The 19032-nt window shown below is 44.3% G+C and overlaps 1 protein-coding gene across 1 annotated transcript in view; it reads right to left on the bottom strand.

Annotated features, from left to right (window-relative positions):
• Positions 1–4790: 4790 nt before the first annotated feature.
• The window catches only part of EHHADH (enoyl-CoA hydratase and 3-hydroxyacyl CoA dehydrogenase), a 32830-nt gene continuing 18588 nt past the window's right edge, over positions 4791–19032 (bottom strand). Inside the window, exons 4-7 of the mRNA XM_066620745.1 lie at positions 18589–18700; positions 16705–16809; positions 12838–13179; positions 4791–6976 (exon numbers count right to left, since the gene is read on the bottom strand). Of these exons, the coding sequence (XP_066476842.1) occupies positions 5706–6976; positions 12838–13179; positions 16705–16809; positions 18589–18700 (1830 nt within the window). The 3' untranslated portion in view covers positions 4791–5705. The remainder of the gene's footprint in view (positions 6977–12837; positions 13180–16704; positions 16810–18588; positions 18701–19032) is intronic.

Raw genomic sequence — 19032 nt, forward strand, 5'->3', positions numbered from 1 at the left:
AAAACTCTTTTGAGAGAACATGAATGGCCTTGTCCAGTTCTCTCAAGCACCGTGACTGTATAAACAGCTTGAATGCAAGACTTAGTTTCCCTCTGGAGGTTTGGTACTGCTGGGAACAGCAATAAAAATCAAGGCTTTTCTTGGCCCTGGCATGCTGATGATTCTGTTTTGTTTTTTTGCTTTTTGCTCTTGCTCTTTGGAAAGATGCCCATGGGCTAGACCACTAATGGAAGACAAGTGTACTGGCATAACTGTCTAAAAATTCCACAACTGTTTGCATGAATATTGGGCATTTGTGTAGCAAGAATCTGGGAGCCTCAGTGCTGACTGCAAGAGTTCCCACCATTTGGAGAAACACATTCTCCACATTTGGAGAAACACATGTTAAACTAGAGCATTAACAAACACAGAAACGCCTGAGGTCGCTTGTAGAACCCCAGCGAGCACATCACAAAAGAACTGCTTTTTGTGAAACTGCCTTTCAACTTGCACTGGTCTGCCGATTCTTTCAAACTGGCTTTAGGATGAATGTTATTAAAATGTTGAGCTGCACTTTACAATGTCATTTGCGATGATCCTGTTAAGACAGAAATGCTGCTCTCAATACTGTTGTTTATGTAGGGTTTCCTTTAAAGAGGGTTTGAATATGCAAGCTGGTGTAAAATACTGCAACCCATAGTTAGTCAAACCATGAGGTATGGTGAAGCCCCTTGGATATATGTGTGACAAATTCCAATCTCTCCCACGTCCATCACCACTGTTTCCACTTGTACCGCTGCTTCTTTGCTCTTCTGACTGAGGAAGAGTCTTTATACCAGAAAAGCTGGGACAGTTTCTGCCGACAGAGCCATCTTAAACAGGATGCAGCCACCATGGAGAAGCCTTATCAATTGTTCTAGAAAGTTGGCACCATAGGCTGTTCCTAGTCAATCAGTCAGGTACCTAAAACAAATTTACAGGTTGAGTCTCATTATTTGGGAGGATTCCCAGGACTCAAAAATAGCAAAAAACACACTATAGCAAATCAATTTAAAAAACAAAGTTTCTTTGCTCTGGTGATTTAAAAAGAGCCTTGCTGACCTTTTGAAATGCACACAGAGGCAATTATTTTCTCTCCAGGGGCTTAGGCTTCACTAGGAGGAAGCAATTCCTCCCTTCACCAGGAGCCCCAGCAAGGGGGAAAGAATGGAGAAGGTGATAATCACTGCCATTAAGCATTCTTCACTGCTCAGGGGGAAGGGAGGAGTGAAGCTGGAGAGAGAATGATCGATGGATTGTCAACTGGCTGCCCTCTCTCACATTAATAAGGCTATTCTTAAAGGACTGTTTTCCTTTAATTTATTTTAAAGGGTACTTTTCATCACCTAGATTAAAAAAATCTGATAGAGATAGAAAAATCTGTGGATAATTAGGTTATACCTGTAATCATCACTAGCTTGACTGTCTCTCTAAAGAGCAGTTTTTTAAAGGGATGCATTTTTCCCCTTCTCCAGGGATCAGCACATTCCTTCTCATTTGCAGGGGCCATTCATGTTGAGTCAAATCTGTGTATAACAAGGTTGGACCTGTACTCACTCACAAGCTTTTAAACTACTCCTCTTCCTCCATGTGCCTCTTCTGTTGCCTGGCTGACTGAGGAAAAGCTATGGTGCCAGTGTCCTGGAGAGGCAGCTCAAAACGGAAAAATATAGCTGCAATTATGTCCACTTGTATGTGTGAAGAAAAAGCTCATAACGTCTGGGAGAAACTGTTCATTGGTGGCAAGATGGTGCGGAGGGGGGAGAATTTTGAACAGAAAGACTGGCTGAGAACCAAGTGGGCTTTAGGAAACAGGACCAACTGATGCTGGGAGAAAAAGCATGGACTTGAAAAAACAGTAGCACAACTCAAGACATTGAAGAAAAGAGGCAAGAAAAAAATGTGGCTAAAGACCAACTATACTGAATGGCTGTGAGCTGTTGGCAGTAGTAGAAGAAATGCTGAAGTCAGAGAACTGTGAACCAGAGAGTCAAAGGGTTAGAGCAGTGGTTCCCAAACTTTTTTGAGTGGCGGTTCCCTTGATCTTCTGGGCCATTGGCCACAGCTCCCCATTAGCAGTACAATGAAGTGGGTTTTTTAAAATGAAGATTCCACAGCTCCCCTGGCTGGTTTCTGTGACTCCCCGGGAATCTGTGACTCACAGTTTGAGAACCATTGAGTTAGAGAGTTGTCACATTACCCAAGTGGGCTTCTGTAATTTTCAGAGATGTGTAGAAGCAGTGTCATCCAGGTGAACCTGCTGCCTGAATCAGTGCAGATCTGTTCTCTCCACCATTGTGTAGCCAATTTCTTATTTTATTTAGCTGCCATCTTCTCACCTGCTTGGCAGTAGGAAGCAGTTAGGCGGGCAAGAAGCAGCAGTAGGCCACTTCTGAATGCAGTTACATGATCCCAAAGCCCACTGCTACCTCCTGCTCCTTACTATTACATCCACTTTCCCCTATTTCCTTATTGTTCCTACCTAGCCATGTTGAAAGAGACTGAATGGAGAATGCTGAAAGCAGAAGAGGACCATGGTCTGTCCAGCCTGTTTGTTGGAACACAGTTGGGTGGGAACAAGTAGGAGGCAGCAGTGGACAGACATAAAGGCAAGAAGGGTGGGGTTGCTCTGCCTCCTTACCTGCCTGGCCTTTTGTTGGGCAGGCAAGGAAGTGACAGAGGTGGAGCAATCCTGTTTTGATCACTTGTGGAAGCAAGCAATCTAAACAGAATTCCCCTGCTACTTCTTCCTGCAGCACCACCAGTGTGATTGCTCACAACAGGGGCACTGGAAGAAGAGGAAGGCTGCCACTGCCCTAATCCTCTCCTTGCTCACTCTGAGTGAATGAAAAGCGAATTCGAGTACCAGTTGAATAGCTGGGTCAGTAGTGATTAGATGCATCCATTCACCACCTCCACCAGAGTGCTGCACACCACCTCGTGACTGGGCTGGCCCTGCATAGAAGGGAAAACTCTTTTGTTTATCATTCCTTCCATTACTGCAATGCTCTGATGGGAAAAGTCACATCACTTATGAAATTCTCCCTTGTAGGCAAGTCTTCCAAGTATAGGGACCCTCTCTGAGTTCTTTAATATTATAATGCCGTTGTACAAATCGATGGTAATGCCACACCTGGAGTATTGGCGCCTGAGGGGGGGCATGATTGAGACATACAACATTATGCAGGGGATGGACAGAGTGGATAGAGAGATGCTCTTTACACTCTCACATAACACCAGAACCAGGGGACATCCACTAAAATTGAGTGTTGGGAGAGTTAGAACAGACAAAAGAAAATATTTCTTTATTCAGCGTGTGGTTGGTCTGTGGAACACCTTGCCACAGGATGTGGTGATGGCGTCTGGCCTGGACGCCTTTAAAAAGGGATTGGACAAGTTTCTGGAGGAAAAATCCATTACGGGTTACAAGCCATGATGTGTATGTGCCACCTCCTGATTTTAGAAATGGGCTATGTCAGAATGCCAGAGAGGGCATCAGAATGAGGTCTTTTGTTATCTGGTGTGCTCCCTGGGGCATTTGGTGGGCCGCTGTGAGATACAGGAAGCTGGACTAGATGGGCCTATGGCCTGATCCAGTGGGGCTGTTCTTATGTTCTTATGTTCTCATGAGCTACACTTGGATCTCTAAAGCAGCTCCGCGCAATATGCAATGTGGAGGGGAGATGACTTTAATAAACGGATTAGAGTTAAAATTCATTATGGAATAATAATAATAATAATAATAACTTGGTATTTATTATGCCTTTCTGGTCATCAGATTACTCCTCTGACTTTATTCAAGGCGGTTTACATAGGCAGGCATATCTGAATCCCTCAAGGGGATTTTTACAATTACAGAGGTTCTTTCTTTCAAGAACCAACAACATTTCAGAATGGATTTTCCTGGTTTGGTCTCACTTCTGGCCTCCAGTTCTCCCACACAAGCTGACAAGCAGCTCCATCTCTCACATGGAGGGCAGCCAAGACGCTTCTTGCTCACACCAAGAGCAGGTGGAATCACTCAACTTGGCTTGTCAGCTGCTTCAAGGTCTCGCCATTCTCAGTCATTCAGGGAGGTGCTGGTGTCCTCAAACTGGCAACCTTCTGATGTTTATCTTTGGGCTAACGGAGGCTTTACCCTCTAGACCAGACCTCCTGCCCTTATGGAAGGTGATTATTGTTTCACTGAGATATTAACATATTGATGCAATAGTGGTTGGACATTTCTAGGCTGCCATTCAGGAGAGGTGGGAATAATTTTCAGGCTTTGGTTTGAATAATCAGAGTAGACTGACATACATGTGTACCAATCAGTGGCAGTTTCTAAGCTCTGTCATAATGGTTTTGAACAGTGGTGTACCTAAGGGGGGCAAGGGGGACAAATGCTCCAGGTGCTATCCACTCACCCCATGGTGCCCCCGGGGCACTCAATCGGCTGATGATAGTATTGGTGTGCTGATCTGAGGGCCGCCCAGGGCTTCTGCCAGAGGCATTCTCAGGGCCAAAAATGGTCACTGCTGGTTTTTTGCTGAAACCCCAAAATGATGATTTTTCAGCCCTTAGAAGGCATTCTGAGGACCAGGGAAGCTATGGGCAGCCTCTGCAGTGCTCAGAATGCCTCCAGGTGGGAGGCAGTGGGGGGTAGCACCTCCAGGTGGGGAGCAGCACCCCCAGAGTTGTGATTCCATGCGCCACAGTGGCTAGGAATGCCACTAGTTTTGAACATGCATGAGTGTGAGACAAAGAACAGATGTTATAGCAGAAGATGTGGAAATGATTAAAACAGTTTTATTTAGAAATAAATGTCAAATCTAATGATTTCCTGGATTCTAGAAACAACTCTGAGAAGAGACATTTAGGCAATGTGATGACCTCACCACCACAATTTCCAATTAGGGAACAGAAGAGCACCTCTCATTTCCTTCTTCGATAGTCAGGCAGGTTAAAATGATTATTCTGCTTTATTTTGATGACCTACTTTGTCAGCAGCACGATTGGTATCTGTGGAACCCCTGAGATACATAAATTTTGGCATGACCTAAAACCACTGCATATATGCATGGAAAATACACAGGTCAATGAGATCACAGCACTTTGGAAAGGAGACACTAATTTAGAAAAAAAAACAAGGCAGAGAGCAGGAAGAAAGGCATGTGGTTATGCCACAGACTGAAGGGCATTTGAGATATTATTTGCTACAATGTTATATGCTATGATATATTATATGCTATGTCACCATCAGCATGTAAGATGGGGGCAGCTGGGTAGCAAGTTCTGTCCCTTGCAAATTCTTTTTCAGGAGTGCTGAGGTTTCATCCACTTCACTGTATTTTATTTTTGAAGTGGTTTATTGCTCTCAAATATCACCTCCACATCTTCCCTCTGTTTTCTCTCTCATTCTGAGCTGATTGGCCAGGACCCATGAAAAGATCACCCACAGGTTGGGTAACTTCATTAGATAGGAAAGTGTGCTTTTTCAAGCGAGACCCTCAGGCAGCATTTTAAGAAACAGTACTATAAAAAGGCACATTGTGAGCAACAACCTCTCATTCACAGAGACAGGGTAATGTCTGTGTACATTGTACGGCAATCAAAAGAGACTGTGACATAGTCCTATAACACGCTACGTTGCAGTTTGGATTGAAGCAGTCAAAATGCTTAAACTGGAAACATAGGTTGCAGAGCAATTACAGCTTACTGTTCTGAGATCCCACAAGCGACAGCCACTGCTTTAATGGAGGACTGCCCAAGGCTACAAGCTTCTGCAGAAAGGCACTAGGCTGCAGTCCAGGTATGTCAGGATTAGCCTCAGCATACCTCTGAAGTTTAGCTAGAACCGTAGGTAACCCAACTTCAGAAGCGTAGAACATTGGGCCACCCCTATGTCTGGGCCAGCCATAACCATTGATATAGATAGTGTCAATGGCTTCTGGACAAGATGCTATTCCATCAGACAATATTCGGAAACCCTCATTGGCAAGGGAATACAAGCAACGCTCCAGGATTTCATCCTGAGTTACGGTGCGTGTTGCAATTTTATGAGTCCTCCTGTACTCAGAAAGAAAATTATGAAGCCATGGATCTGACTTAGCTTCCCTTCCCCCAGGTTTATCATAGAGGTACCAGCCCTTGCCAGTTTTCTGCCCATATCTCCCATTTTCACACAGGATATCAGGGAGTGGGCTGTATCGCTTGCTGCCTCGTTGACGAGGTGGTAAGCCAAGAGGCATCTTGTCTCCAGTCAGACCTTGAACTTTCCTAGATCTCCACCCCACATCAAGACCTGCAAGATCCGAGACCCGGAAGGGCCCCATTTTGAAACCAAATTCCTCCAGAACCTTGTCCACCTCCTCTGGAGTACTGCCCTCTTCTATGATGAAATACGTTTGCTCATTATAGCGATTCAGCAGTCGATTCCCAACAAAACCAAAACAATTCCCTACCAAAACTCCAATTTTGCCCATAGCTTTGCCGAGGCTCATGGCTGTGGCAATGGCAGTGGGGGATGTACGTGAGCCATAAACTACCTCTAGCAGTTTCATGACATGAGCTGGTGAGAAGAAATGGGTGCCCACAACCTGGTCAGGGTGACTAGTGACAGAAGCAATCTCATCAATATCTAGGCAGGAGGTATTTGTACACAGAAAAGCCTCAGGTTTGCAGACCAATGACAGCTTGCGGAAGATCTCCTTCTTCAGGGCCATATCTTCAAATACAGCCTCAATAACCAGATCTACATCCCGCAGCATACCAAAATCCAGGGTGAATTGAAGCAGGCCACGTTTGGAGATGTCCAGTTGTTGGCCATTCTTTTGCATTCTTAAAGCTTCACGTTCTAAAAGGGACATCACTGCTCCCCTTCCCAACTCCAAATGCTTCTTATCCTGCTCCAGAGCCACTACTGGAATTTTAGCCTTCAGCAGGGAAACCACAATGCCTCGGCCCATTGTCCCCAGCCCTTGTGATAAAGAAAAAGAGAGAGGAAATTATAAGGGATAATCAGAAATATTCTGCTAAAAATCTGCCAAGGAAGCCTCATCAATCTATCATTTAGTTTACAGCGTAGGTGTCTGAGCTCTAAAAAGGAACAAGAGAGCTTGAAGGGGAAAACAGTTTTGGGATACCCAAGGAAAGCAACATTTCAAAGTTTCTAAAGTTGAAGCAAAACAACTCCTAAAAATATTTAGATGGAAAGCAATATTAGTGTCTATGCAGGAGACGGGAATTATGCACTTCATATAACAGGGCAATCTGCTCATTAAGAATGGCTTGGATCTCACAAACATAAATATAATAGTAACTTAGCACTTGTATTGTGCTTCAGAATGTTCAACACACTTCATATACAGTGGGGCCTCTTTCTCTGCGAGCTCAGCATCTGCAGATTTCAATATCCACGGATGCCGAGCCCATGGCTGAAGCCTCACTCAGAGGACCTTCTAGAAGTCACTGGAAGTTGCTTCCATTTGTGTCCAGGTGTTCTGAGGTGCGGGGAGGCCATGCGTGACTGGAAATCACTTCTGGTTTGCAGGCAGAAGCTCTTCCAGCCTTGGAGAGTTGGTGATGGGAGTGGGATGGAATGAGGGTTGGGCAGAATGGAGTGGAACTGGGGGAGGGCTGGAGGCATGATGGAGATGGGACTTGCACTGGATGTAATCCCCTTCCTAGCTTCCTGACACATCCCCTGTGTCTCGTTGGATTTGTGCCAGTTAAAGAGCTGGTACAGGTCTGAGACCCACTGGTGATCAGGAGGCTCACAGAGGTGTAAGGGAACATATTTTCCCTTTCTCTCCAAGCTTCCAAATCTGCCCCCCCTCACAGTATACAACACCGCCCGTTTTGGCATGTCTGCATGTTATGGAATGGGGGGATAGGATTGGGCTCCAAATTTCCTATGTATTAGAGCAGTGATTCCCAACTTTTAGAAACTCACGGACCACTGAGGCAATAATTGGAAATGTCATGGACTGCATGCTGCTGCGGGTGGTCTGGTCTCCACACTCTCTTGTGGTCCATCTCCTAAGCACTCCCCCATGAACTATCAAAAAGAACAGAGAATGAATCACCCACAGCTGACAATGTAGTGGCTATGGGCAGTCCATTCTCTGCCCTCTTTGGTAGTTCATAGAAGATAGCTTGCTCGGCAACAGTCTGGAAGTGATCAAAGGTGATTTTTTTTTTCTGAGACTGCGCGAACCACTTCTCAGGGTCTCGCAGACCACCTGTGGTCTATAGACCACAGGTTGGGAACCACTGTACTAGAGGCACAAAATACCAGAATGAACAAGTCTTGCCCTGAGATATATAGGGCTGGGGTCTATCTGTTGCAAACGGAGGTTTGCTGAAGAGGTGAGAATTGTGTGAGGAACACATTTGCATTACAGGATTTAAAAAAATTCCAGAGTGTAGATGATAAGTTTCATGAATATAGTTGTTCACCAGACAAAGAAATGTGAACTAAGGGGATTGAAACATTAATCTAAAGGAGCTTTATAAAGAATAGCTGAAATTATGCCATCAGTAAAACAAGACCAATTCTAAATAACACAGGTCAACACAGGTCAAAACTTCCCCATAAGCAGTCTACAATAATGATTTGGCTTAGTAGTCCTCATGAGGTCCCTTTTGCACAAAGAGTGCTTTTAAAAGTACAGTAAGTGTGTAAAAATGTGAATGTGTACAGTTAATGGCCATTTTAATTTGGGCTTGGCTGTTGCTGAACTTCGTTACAGTACATCCAATTTACTCCCAACAGAAAAAAATTGTTCAACGAGAATGTGACTCAGGATGAATTTACACAGTCAAAGACAAACATTAGAAAACAGCTGGAACTTGTGTGGCTATATCTCTCTGATCATTTCTATTGAAATCTCAGTGGCTTAACTGCCTCCTACGACATTTCTGGCTAGGAGTTAAAAACCTTCCTCCTACTCTACCCTGGCTCTAAGTCCTCTTCTGTGGTCAGCCTGTCCTGGCTTGCCTTCATAGTTGTCTTCTGGTTGTGTATAAGAGCTCCAGTCTGATCCTTCAATCACAAATACGTAATGATTGCAAGACAAAGTCTTTTGTATTTCAGTTTTCTCAACTGATGTCGATCTAGCTCTGTTATTAGGGGCCACTATACAACAGTCCTTTTTGTTATCTCCATGTATGTGGGAAAAGATCCTAGAGCCAAGAGCAGCAGTATCGTGACACTTGATGCTCCTAGGAAGCTCTAAGCTGCCTGAAAGTGCTGAGAAAAACAGTTCCAGTTAATACATAATATGGAAGTTCATGCCTAGCTAGCACTAGTTAGAAAGAGATTCCAGTTAAGGCCTAATACTGGTAGTGCTAGGTTCAAATGGAGGATTCCATTGCCACAAACAGCAGATTTGGTGGGATGTGGGAGAATGGAAATATATACCCAGCACACCTAACCCTTATTGGCTTTATTTAGATCTTGCTGTCCTTTCTCTTCTTTGCAATTTTGTGTATAGCAACAAAGGATAAACCAAATCAATTTGTTAGGTAGCTGAGCACCAGAAATACTCAAGCAGTGATCAATCATGCAAAATTCATTCCAGCAATGCCTTAAAAGCCTTTCTGATTCAGTTAGCTTGAAGCAACTGAACAAGTTTGTAGCAATATACAGTGACCCGTGTATAATTACAGAAAATCTGTTATAGAAAATTCAGTATGCTTAAGATGTACTAAGATATACCCTGATTGTAAATGTGCAATTAAAGTGCTGGTTTATTTTAAAAGTTTTTTTTTTTCCTGTAGTCTTGAAGAATATGCAAATAGTGTTCCAACATGAGGAACAGATGTTGGTAGATGCAAGTGTTTCCATTCTATGCTCTAGGATTAGTATTAGTTTAGAGAAAGATTCTCCTCTGGGTAAACTAGTCCTGTTCTTTTCCATTCCAATGATAATTCTGAATTAATATTTCTGGCTTGACCTGCATCTGCATTTCCACAGCAGTCAGTACTTTTTGTATTTGTCACTCTTGTAGCAGCAAACCTGTCACTCATTATTTCCCATGAAATTCAAAATGGAGATAGTTCTCAACAAAGCCTGAGCAGTAATGCAGATCAGGTTGACGTGCATTCGTTTGCACACCAAACAACAAGCCACATCCCATGTGTGCAGAGCCTTGGGCTCCTCGCTGCAGTACATGAATGTCAATTCTCCAGCGAATGAGTTCATAGCAACTTGAAGGGTCAAGCTTGTTGGCAGATTTAACTTACTACGGAGGATTTATGCGCTAAAGGGGTATGAATCATGCAGAGAACTATAATTAAGATTGCAAAGTGGAAGCAGGAAAGAGGCATTTGAACACATTCTCCTCGAGGCTACCTTGCGCTGAGGGGAACTTGCACCTTGGCTCAGATCGCACACGCCACAGCAAAACACATCCTGTATTTAATAACCAAGAAGAGAAGGAAGAGTGGAGAGAAGAGATGGCTGGCACTCTGAAAATCAAAGGGGACGTTGCTGAGTGTCAGGAGTACTGAAAAAAAAGTCTCCCACTGAGTATACCATTCAATATGCGGAACAGAAAGGGCAGTTGGGAAGACTGCACAGTGCATCAAAGAGTTTTATTTCAATTGCTTTTATACAAAATTAATGAAGGCATTATCTTCTGGGTGTGTGCGTGGCGGGGGGGGGGGCAGAAATGGGAGACTGCAAAGTGGGAAGAGTGAATCATAATGAGATGAAAGCTTCTTAAAAGGCAGTTGCCAACAACACATTTTGGCATTATTAATACATCCCTGAATAATTAGGCATGCTACATAGACAGTAAACAGCTTCTGTAAATTAAAGGAGACCCAGGCCTGACAAACTCTTGCCACCTCAGGTTGCAAAGGACAGCAGGTCTGCTCCTTTAGTAGTTGTGTTGGAGACAGAATTTCAGCAATTGCTTTCCTCACCTCTGCGTGACACCAGATACAATTCCCTCCTCTGCATGTAGATTGGTACTTTCAAAGACCTCATTAAAAACATAGAAATTTCATGCAGTGGAGTGAATGCTTTTGCTGTACTTAGCCAATATTTCCCTTAGTGTATTTCCCTTCACTATCAAAGAGGTGGAAGGGAAATACATGGGGACATTGACTGCCTTTTCTCCTGTTACACTGGGAGATTTAAAGGGACATATCTGGTGTGTTGAGATAAGAGGTGGCAACCCTAAATAGAAAGGGAATCACATATAGAAGAAAGCATGGCTCCAATACCTGTAATAGTTGTGCAGCCATTAAGAGACAAAGGTCACAATCTAACCAATTTTCCAGCGCTGACATAAGGGCAATGCAACTTCAAAGTAAGGGAACAAACATTGCCTTATTTTGACTGCCCCTCAACTGCAGGATTCAACACATGCTCCACTGGCAAAGCTATGCCAGTGATGGAAAGTTGGTTAGGATAGCACCCAAAGTCAAGATGGAATGGATGAGAACAGTCCAAGCAAGAGGGTCTTTTTGGCTGAAAGGAGGACAGTCATGGTCTCCCTCTTTAAACTTTGGTAGCATGCAAACTGTGGATTCTGGGAACCATCCCAGAGGGAGAGCAAGAATAAAGGGCATCCCATTCCTAACCTGCATTGGTGCCACCAGGCTGCATGGCCTGCACTGTGTTCAGCACAAGTCAGAAGGTGACTAGAGATCTCCTTGGGGTAAGGGGATATATTTTCCCTTACCTCAAGTAACACTCCAGCCTACTGCATGGGGCTTCTTGGATCTGCGCCAAGGTATATAGCTGCTGTATAGCTGGCACAAATCCAGGAAGCCTGATGTAACACCAGGAAGATCGGAAAGGGGGTTAGGATACAGAGGAGGAAGCCACCGCCAACCCCACTCCCTCCTGGGTCTGTTCCACCCCCATTCTGCCCACTCCATGCCCAGAAACGTCCCCTCCCTACCTCCCTCACCACGCCCATCTGCCACCCGGAGCAAATCTTATCTGCACCATCCAGCAGAATGCCTGGACGTGGCATCAGCAGAGTGGCGCAGGCCTTCCCATAGCCCAGCTGTTTTCAAACTCTCTTAGAGAGTTTGAGCCACTGTAAGTTCTTGCGGGGGCTGGGGGAGGCAGCGGGGGCGGGGGAAAGCAGCGGCGCGATCCCCAGGATCACACCGCTCAGGGGGGCTGCAGGGGCTTGGCTGCACGTACCTGAGCCTCCTGCAGCCTCCCAGGGGTGCGGGGAGCCCTGTGTGACCTTCTGCAGGGCTCCCCGCAGCTTTAGAAGTGAAAGTGGAATGATCGCGCTCCACTTCCACTTTAGTGGAGCGGGGTGCGATTGCTCTGCTTTTGCTTTCAAAGCTGCGGGGAGCCCTGCAGAAGGCTGCACAATGCTCCCCGCACCCCCGGGAGGCTGCAGGAAGCTCAGGTACATGCAGCCAAGCCCCTGCAGCCCCCTGATCACACTGCTGCCTTCTCCCTGCCTCCAGGCTGCCCCTGCCCCTTAAGGTGAAAGTGGCCAGGGCCCCAGGCTGGGGCGTTGCGATGCCCCAGTTTGAAAAGCCCTGCCATAGCCTATTGTCCAAATGCTGCAAGTACAGCATGTTTACAGTACATTACAGCACATCTGCAATACCTTCAGCTGGCACAGCAGCTGCTGCACCAGTGAAGCCAGCATTTGAATAATGCTGTGAGACTCCAGAATTATGTAGCTTGACTCACTTCCATCCAAAGGAAGAATGAACAGGGAGGAAAACAGGCACTTGTGAGCCCTGAGAGGAAAGCCATCCTTGCAGGTCTACTGACAGGAACAGTGCTTTATTTCTGTGACAACCAAATCACCTTAAATTACCCAAGGGATTCATGAGCTCTCGTAGTCTCACCTATCACAGCGGCTCTCTGGATTGGCTGAGGGGCTTTGGTTTTCCAGGACACTCCTGTGGGCAATGCCCACTTTCCCATGGCTCTTTGAGCAAAGAAGACATATTGCAATGCTTTTGCCTGGCCTGAAGTAATGAGGAGGTTGAAGAGTTCTCTCTCTTTGCGAATTCCCTCTGTAAAGGGCAGGTATGTGGAGGCTTGTACAGCTTGTATGCACACTTCTGGAGAGAAACACCCCCGGGCTTGTTTCTTGACTTTCACACGTGCCTCCTCAAACACTGCTTCCATGTTGGGTAGCCTTGGTGTTTGTTTCAGGCAGAGTCTGCGAGATTCTATGGGCTGACCTATTTGGGAGTAGAAAAATAAAATAATAAAACAAGTCATTCAACATCTTCTCCTAGAACAGAGGTTCCCAAATTAGTGGGTCGCAACCCACTAGCCAGAGAAGCCTGTCTCTCTACCCACTTAATGGGCAGGAGGAGTGAAATCAGCAATGCAATCACCAGGATTGCACTACTGCTGGGATGAAAAGGGGTTTTTTGAACTTACCAGGGGCAGTGCCAGCCTCTCTGGGGGTCTGGGGAGCCTGCAGATGCCTCCGCAGAGCTCCCCAAGCTTAAAAATAGTCATGGCAAACCACTTCCGGTTTCGTGATCACAATCATTTTTTTTAGACATTCTGAGGCTTGAGGAGCCCTGCGGAGGCACCTGTGGGCTCCCTGCAACCCCCCACCAGCAGGCGGGTGCTGCCCCTGGTAAGTTAAAAAAACCCTTTCATCTCCAGCATGATCCTGGCAATCACATTGCTGCCTTTGCCTCTCTCCCCTGTAACCAGGTACCCAACTTGTGAGGAGAAGTTTGGGAACTACTGTCCTAGGAAGTTGAACATCACTGATTGTTATTTCCTGCAAGGAAATACAAGGGCTACAAGATTTACTGTTCAATCTTTTGCATGCTTACTCAGAAGTAAATCCTACTGATGAGACTGGAATTTATATCACCCATGTAGTTAAGTTTACTTGAAAGCAAGTCCCACTGTGTTCAATAAGGCTTACTCCCAGAGAAGTGTGCACAGGCAGTCCTGTCTTATTCATGTCTTGAATCACCATATATAAAAATATGTAACAGGAATCTAGGAAAGTCAAGATAAGGCATAATGTGGTATTTTTGGTGTGTAAGGAACATCAAGAAAAATCAAGAATTTTAAAAGAAACTAGGAGTTTCAGGGCTATACAATTTTCCACATTATAGCCCCTTACTTCAACTACATCTACATCAAAAGGCCCAATCATCTGGCAACATAAAGACACCTGATTATGTAGGATCTCTAGAGAGGGCAGGACAATCTACAGGACCAGAGTACTTCTAGAAGCTGGAAAAAAAAAAGTTGAAAATGAGAACATGTATATGGTCACAATCGGGAGTGGCCAAGTATCATCTGTTTGGGGCCTAATCCCCTGGAGAAAACTACATGTCTGGACTTGCCTAATTTGATGCAGAGAAACTGTGGTTGCTATGTTGCTGGCAAAAAGGGAATTCAGGTAGGTGTCTGTACTTGAGCTTCTCCTGCTTCTAATTTGGTACTTCAGCATCAGACCAAAGGTTCAAGAGAAGTGCCCCTCAAATGAAGGTGCAATGACGTGAGGGACTACAACACACTAAATAACAAGGATAATACAACTTAGGCTTGTTCCTCTATTGTCCCAATGGGCAAGGGACTATCCTCACAGTGAGACTGTGGGCAGTCAGATGTGCTGCATTCATACATCTGATTCCAGTCACCCACGTTGTGCAGGCCCCAAAACCTCAAGCAAACATGTCCATAGTCAACGACAAATCTCTTGGAGATTCTTAGAGAAGTATGGTTTTTCCATGCTTAAAGCAAAGCTAGCAAGTAATGGCAACAATGCCAGCAAAATCTGATTTGCTTAAACTTGCCTCTGAGCCAGGGTTTACTGACATAACTGGACACTGCAGCACATCTAGTTTTGCTGTGTTGTGGGAATAATGACTAACATCTGAGCAGCAACTGTTTATTACATTATCCTACTCTTCCTTCAAGCAGCTCAGAATACAAAAGCAGCCTGTGTCCAGACTTTGTCTTACAATGGCACAGTCGCTGCCAGAAAACCACTCTGGTGAATTGTCATCAGCTGCATCCATGTTCTGGGACTGCACACTGAGAACCACATTATTTTTCACGTTTTGGCGCCATCAGGTGGACAAACCGGATAGTGCAGTGATGTCTGTCAAAACAGCAGATGCAAATATGATATATATATTTATTTTAAAATATCTATACTCCTCCTTTCCTTTTTTACATTACACACCCACACACCATCTACGGAGGTCTCTCTGGGTAAAGGAAAAATCATTCCCTTACCTGGGAGTAAGCCTCTGCAGTGCGGGATGGTCTACTTGGACCTGCGTTGAATAAATTGCTGACACAAGTCAATGTGGACCCGTGCTGCAGAACTGGGTCCAAAAAGGGGGTTAATGCCATTTGAATGTTCTACTTGCAACTTATGATCAGCCATTTCTTGGCAATGACTCTGGATATATATAGGTTTCTATGAGGGAACTGTACCAAAAAGCACAGTATTTATTGTTTCAGATAGGTGGTCCTGTGAGGTCTGACTTGCATTTGCCCTTTCAAGTCACTACCTGACAGAGAAGTTAACAAGCAAACAAAAATTTGGAAAATGTATTTTGTTGCAAATGGTATAGGAAGAAAGTAGATTTCGGTTAAGGGTGCAATCCTAACCAACTTTCCAGCACCAAGGTAAGAGCAATGCAGCTCCAAGGTAAGGGAACAAACATTCCCTTACCTTGAGGAGGCCTCTGTGACTTCCCCCCAACTGCAAGATGCAGCACATGCCCCATTGGCACAGCTGTGTCAGAGTTGGAAAGTTGGTTAGGATTTGGGCCGAAATCACTTTATAACTGTAAGATCCACTTGGCAGCATAATGGTTTTTCCGGAAGCTCCAAGTCATGCATTATGGCCTACCAGGCACTTGATAGTCCCATGTTTTTGCAGACTCAGACTTTGCCTGACTTTGCAGACAACAAAGAGAGGAGGATTATTAAGGCCTAAGTGGGCCATCGTGGCATGTTTCCTACCAGCCTGCCATATTACAATATAATCTTATTGTCAACATGACTTTAGTTCTATACAACCTATGGTTGATTTTAGGTCACTGAAAACCACTTATTTGATAGAAATTGAGGAATCTTGAATTTAGAAATTTGTAGTTGAAGTCAGTGGGTTTACATGTAACACTGCAAGGTTGTCCCAGGTAAAGAGATGTAATAAACTATGACCTATGGGTCAAAAGATAGTAGTTAAACATTTTATGATTCATGAAGCAAACTGTCATGCAATTTGAAAAACTCACAGCAAGAATTTGTGATATCAGGGGATGTGTTTGTATGGTTGATCATTTCCATCATCCAAATGAAGTTCTCTCAACTGATTCAACAAAGTGTATTCATAGCATCTTATGTCTCATTTCTATGGCTCTGTTCAGATGTCATGTGGAACCCGGATTAAACCATGGTTCTGTGTGACAGTTCTAAGTCTAGCCACTTTTCCCACACAAAAGGAGGAAGGTTTCTGCTTCTGGTCCCAGTTTAAAACAAGCCAGGATTCACCATGAGAAAAAGACCCTAACTTGTTGTAGAAAGAGTTTGAAAAAAAGCTGGGATACGAAATCATCCCCCTATATCATTTGTCAGGTCCTTGCATAGTATAAACACTGACTGTTTCAATTCTGTACCTTACTTAAATCATTATTGTCATCAGTTGTTGTCTCTCGCATTTTTCACCTTTCTTGCGCCATATGCTGCCTGAAATTGTTAAAGATTCTTACCCAATACTCTTTCTGCAAAGCTTATTGCTGCTTCAACTGTATTTTGCTCCACAAGTTCATCAAGGATCCCCAGTTTTAGTGCTTCAGCAGCTGGAACATGCTTTCCTGCCATGTACAAGTAAGACCTTTAGAGTTCTGTTCACTTAATTTCACCTGCCTTTTAGCTCCAATAACTCCAAGCAAAACTGATAACCATTCTTCAACCCTTGCTGGAGCAGCACACTGAAATAAGTCTGAGAAAGGGGAAGCTACTAGCAATGCAAGTGTCATGGGCCCAGCAGGGATCTCAAAACAGAGACTTGAACTGCAAATCCAGGTACCTTCCTCTTTGCACCACCATGGTAGCTTCCTAGGAGATGGAACTGCTGGACCATGCTCCGATGCTGCAGCACCACTACCACGACTGTAATGTTGCAGCTGCTATTTCTAGTCTAGCTCCTCCATCTGAGCAACTTGTCACTCAGGTGATAACAAAGTTGCTCTTGAACAATCCATACTTGCTTGACCACCTGGACTGCTGGCCTAGAGGCTTGCAGAAAACAGCAGTTATTTGTTTATTTATTTATTTGATTTATATTCCGCCTTTCTCCCCAAAGGGCACCGAAGGTGGCTAACAGTCAGGTTAAAAATACAAAACAGATAAACATTAAAAATACAAAACAGTTAAAAACAATTAAAACAAAATAAAATACATGGATAAAATACATAGCACGCAGTAAAAGTCAAATTTATAAAAATAGCCCTTATGGTGCCTCAAAGGCTTTCCTGAATAAAAAAGTCTTCAGGCCCCGCCGGAACACTAATAATGAGGAAGCTGCTCTCAATTCAAAGGGAAGGGAATTCCACAGTGTAGGTGCCACCACCGAAAAGTCCCTGTTTCTGGCCGCCATTCCCTTCACCACTCTTAATGACGGCACAACCAACAGGGTCCCTTCTGATGACTTAAGAGAACGGACCGGATTATACGGAAGAAGGCGGTCTCTCAAATACACTGGTCCCAAGCTGTTTAGGGCTTTAAAGGTCATAATCAGCACCTTGAATTCAGCCCGGAAGCGAATGGGCAGCCAGTGCAGCCGCCAGAGTAGCAGCGTAACGGAGTCAATCCGCCGACCCCCAGCAACTACACGAGCCACCACATTCTGCACTAGCTGTAGCTTCTGGACTGTCTTCAGGGGCAGCCCCATGTAGAGCCCCAAGTAGAGCCCCACGTACAGCAAAGGATGTAAACTAAGGGCCCAATCCTATCCAGTTTTCCAGCAATGCTGCCCCGAGATAAAGGAACAAATGTTCCCATAACTTGAGGAGGCCTCTGTGAATGCCTCCCCATCATAGGGTACAGTACACACCCCATTGGCACGGCTGCACCAGCACTGGAAAATTGGATAGGACTGAGCCCTAAGATAGCAAAAATAGTGCATATCGAAATTACTTAATTCCATTTTGTAGAAGAAGAAAAAATGTTGATTCAGAACTCCTCCACTTGTCACACAATTTTCAATACCTGTTCTGTATTTGAATTTTTATTTTTAGTTTGTATTTTAAAAATAAAATATTGAAAAAGGAATTACCCAATCTCACCAAGTTCCCTTATATGTGTAAGAACTGCTTTATATTGAGTTGTATCTACAGTAAATGCAATCCAGCCTAGTTCTAGAGTACCAAGTATTTCCTGCCCTGCTACCTGAAATCTTGTTACCTATAAATGTCAGGAATTGCACCTGCAATTTTACACATGTGTGGCATGTATTCACTATGGCCTCTGTCTAATATGCTATTGGCAGACACAATCAATATTTAATATCTGCCTACAGATATATGCTGGTGTGCACGTCTCTTTGTATACCTTGCATTTCCATGTGTAAATTCCCATCAAGATAAATTTACCTGTGGTGATGATATCGAGTGCAGCTGGTACTCCAATAAGTCTGGGAAGTCGTTGAGTCCCACCAGCACCTGGAAGTAAGCCTAGTGTGACCTCAGGTAACCCTACGCGAGCCTGAAACAAAGGAGAGAGAGAGAGAGAGAGAGAGAACAAGTGAATTAAACATCTCTAGTCATGCAACATAATGGGTTTGTCCTGTCACCAGTTTCTTCAAGAGAGTTATACGGGCCCAAAACTACAGTATATGTGTGTGATTTGGAAAAAGTTGGTCTTCAGAAGCTGACCTCACTTTTCCCTTTCTTCAGCAATAAATAATAATAATAACAGGTATTTATATACCACCTTTCTTGGTCTTTATTCAAGACTTTATTCAAGGTGGTTTACATAGGCAGGCTTTATTAAATCCCTTATTAAATAGGGATTTTTACAATTTCAAAGAAGGTTCT

The sequence above is a fragment of the Tiliqua scincoides genome, chromosome 3 (genome assembly GCF_035046505.1).
Source record: "Tiliqua scincoides isolate rTilSci1 chromosome 3, rTilSci1.hap2, whole genome shotgun sequence".
Classification (NCBI taxonomy): domain Eukaryota; kingdom Metazoa; phylum Chordata; class Lepidosauria; order Squamata; family Scincidae; genus Tiliqua; species Tiliqua scincoides.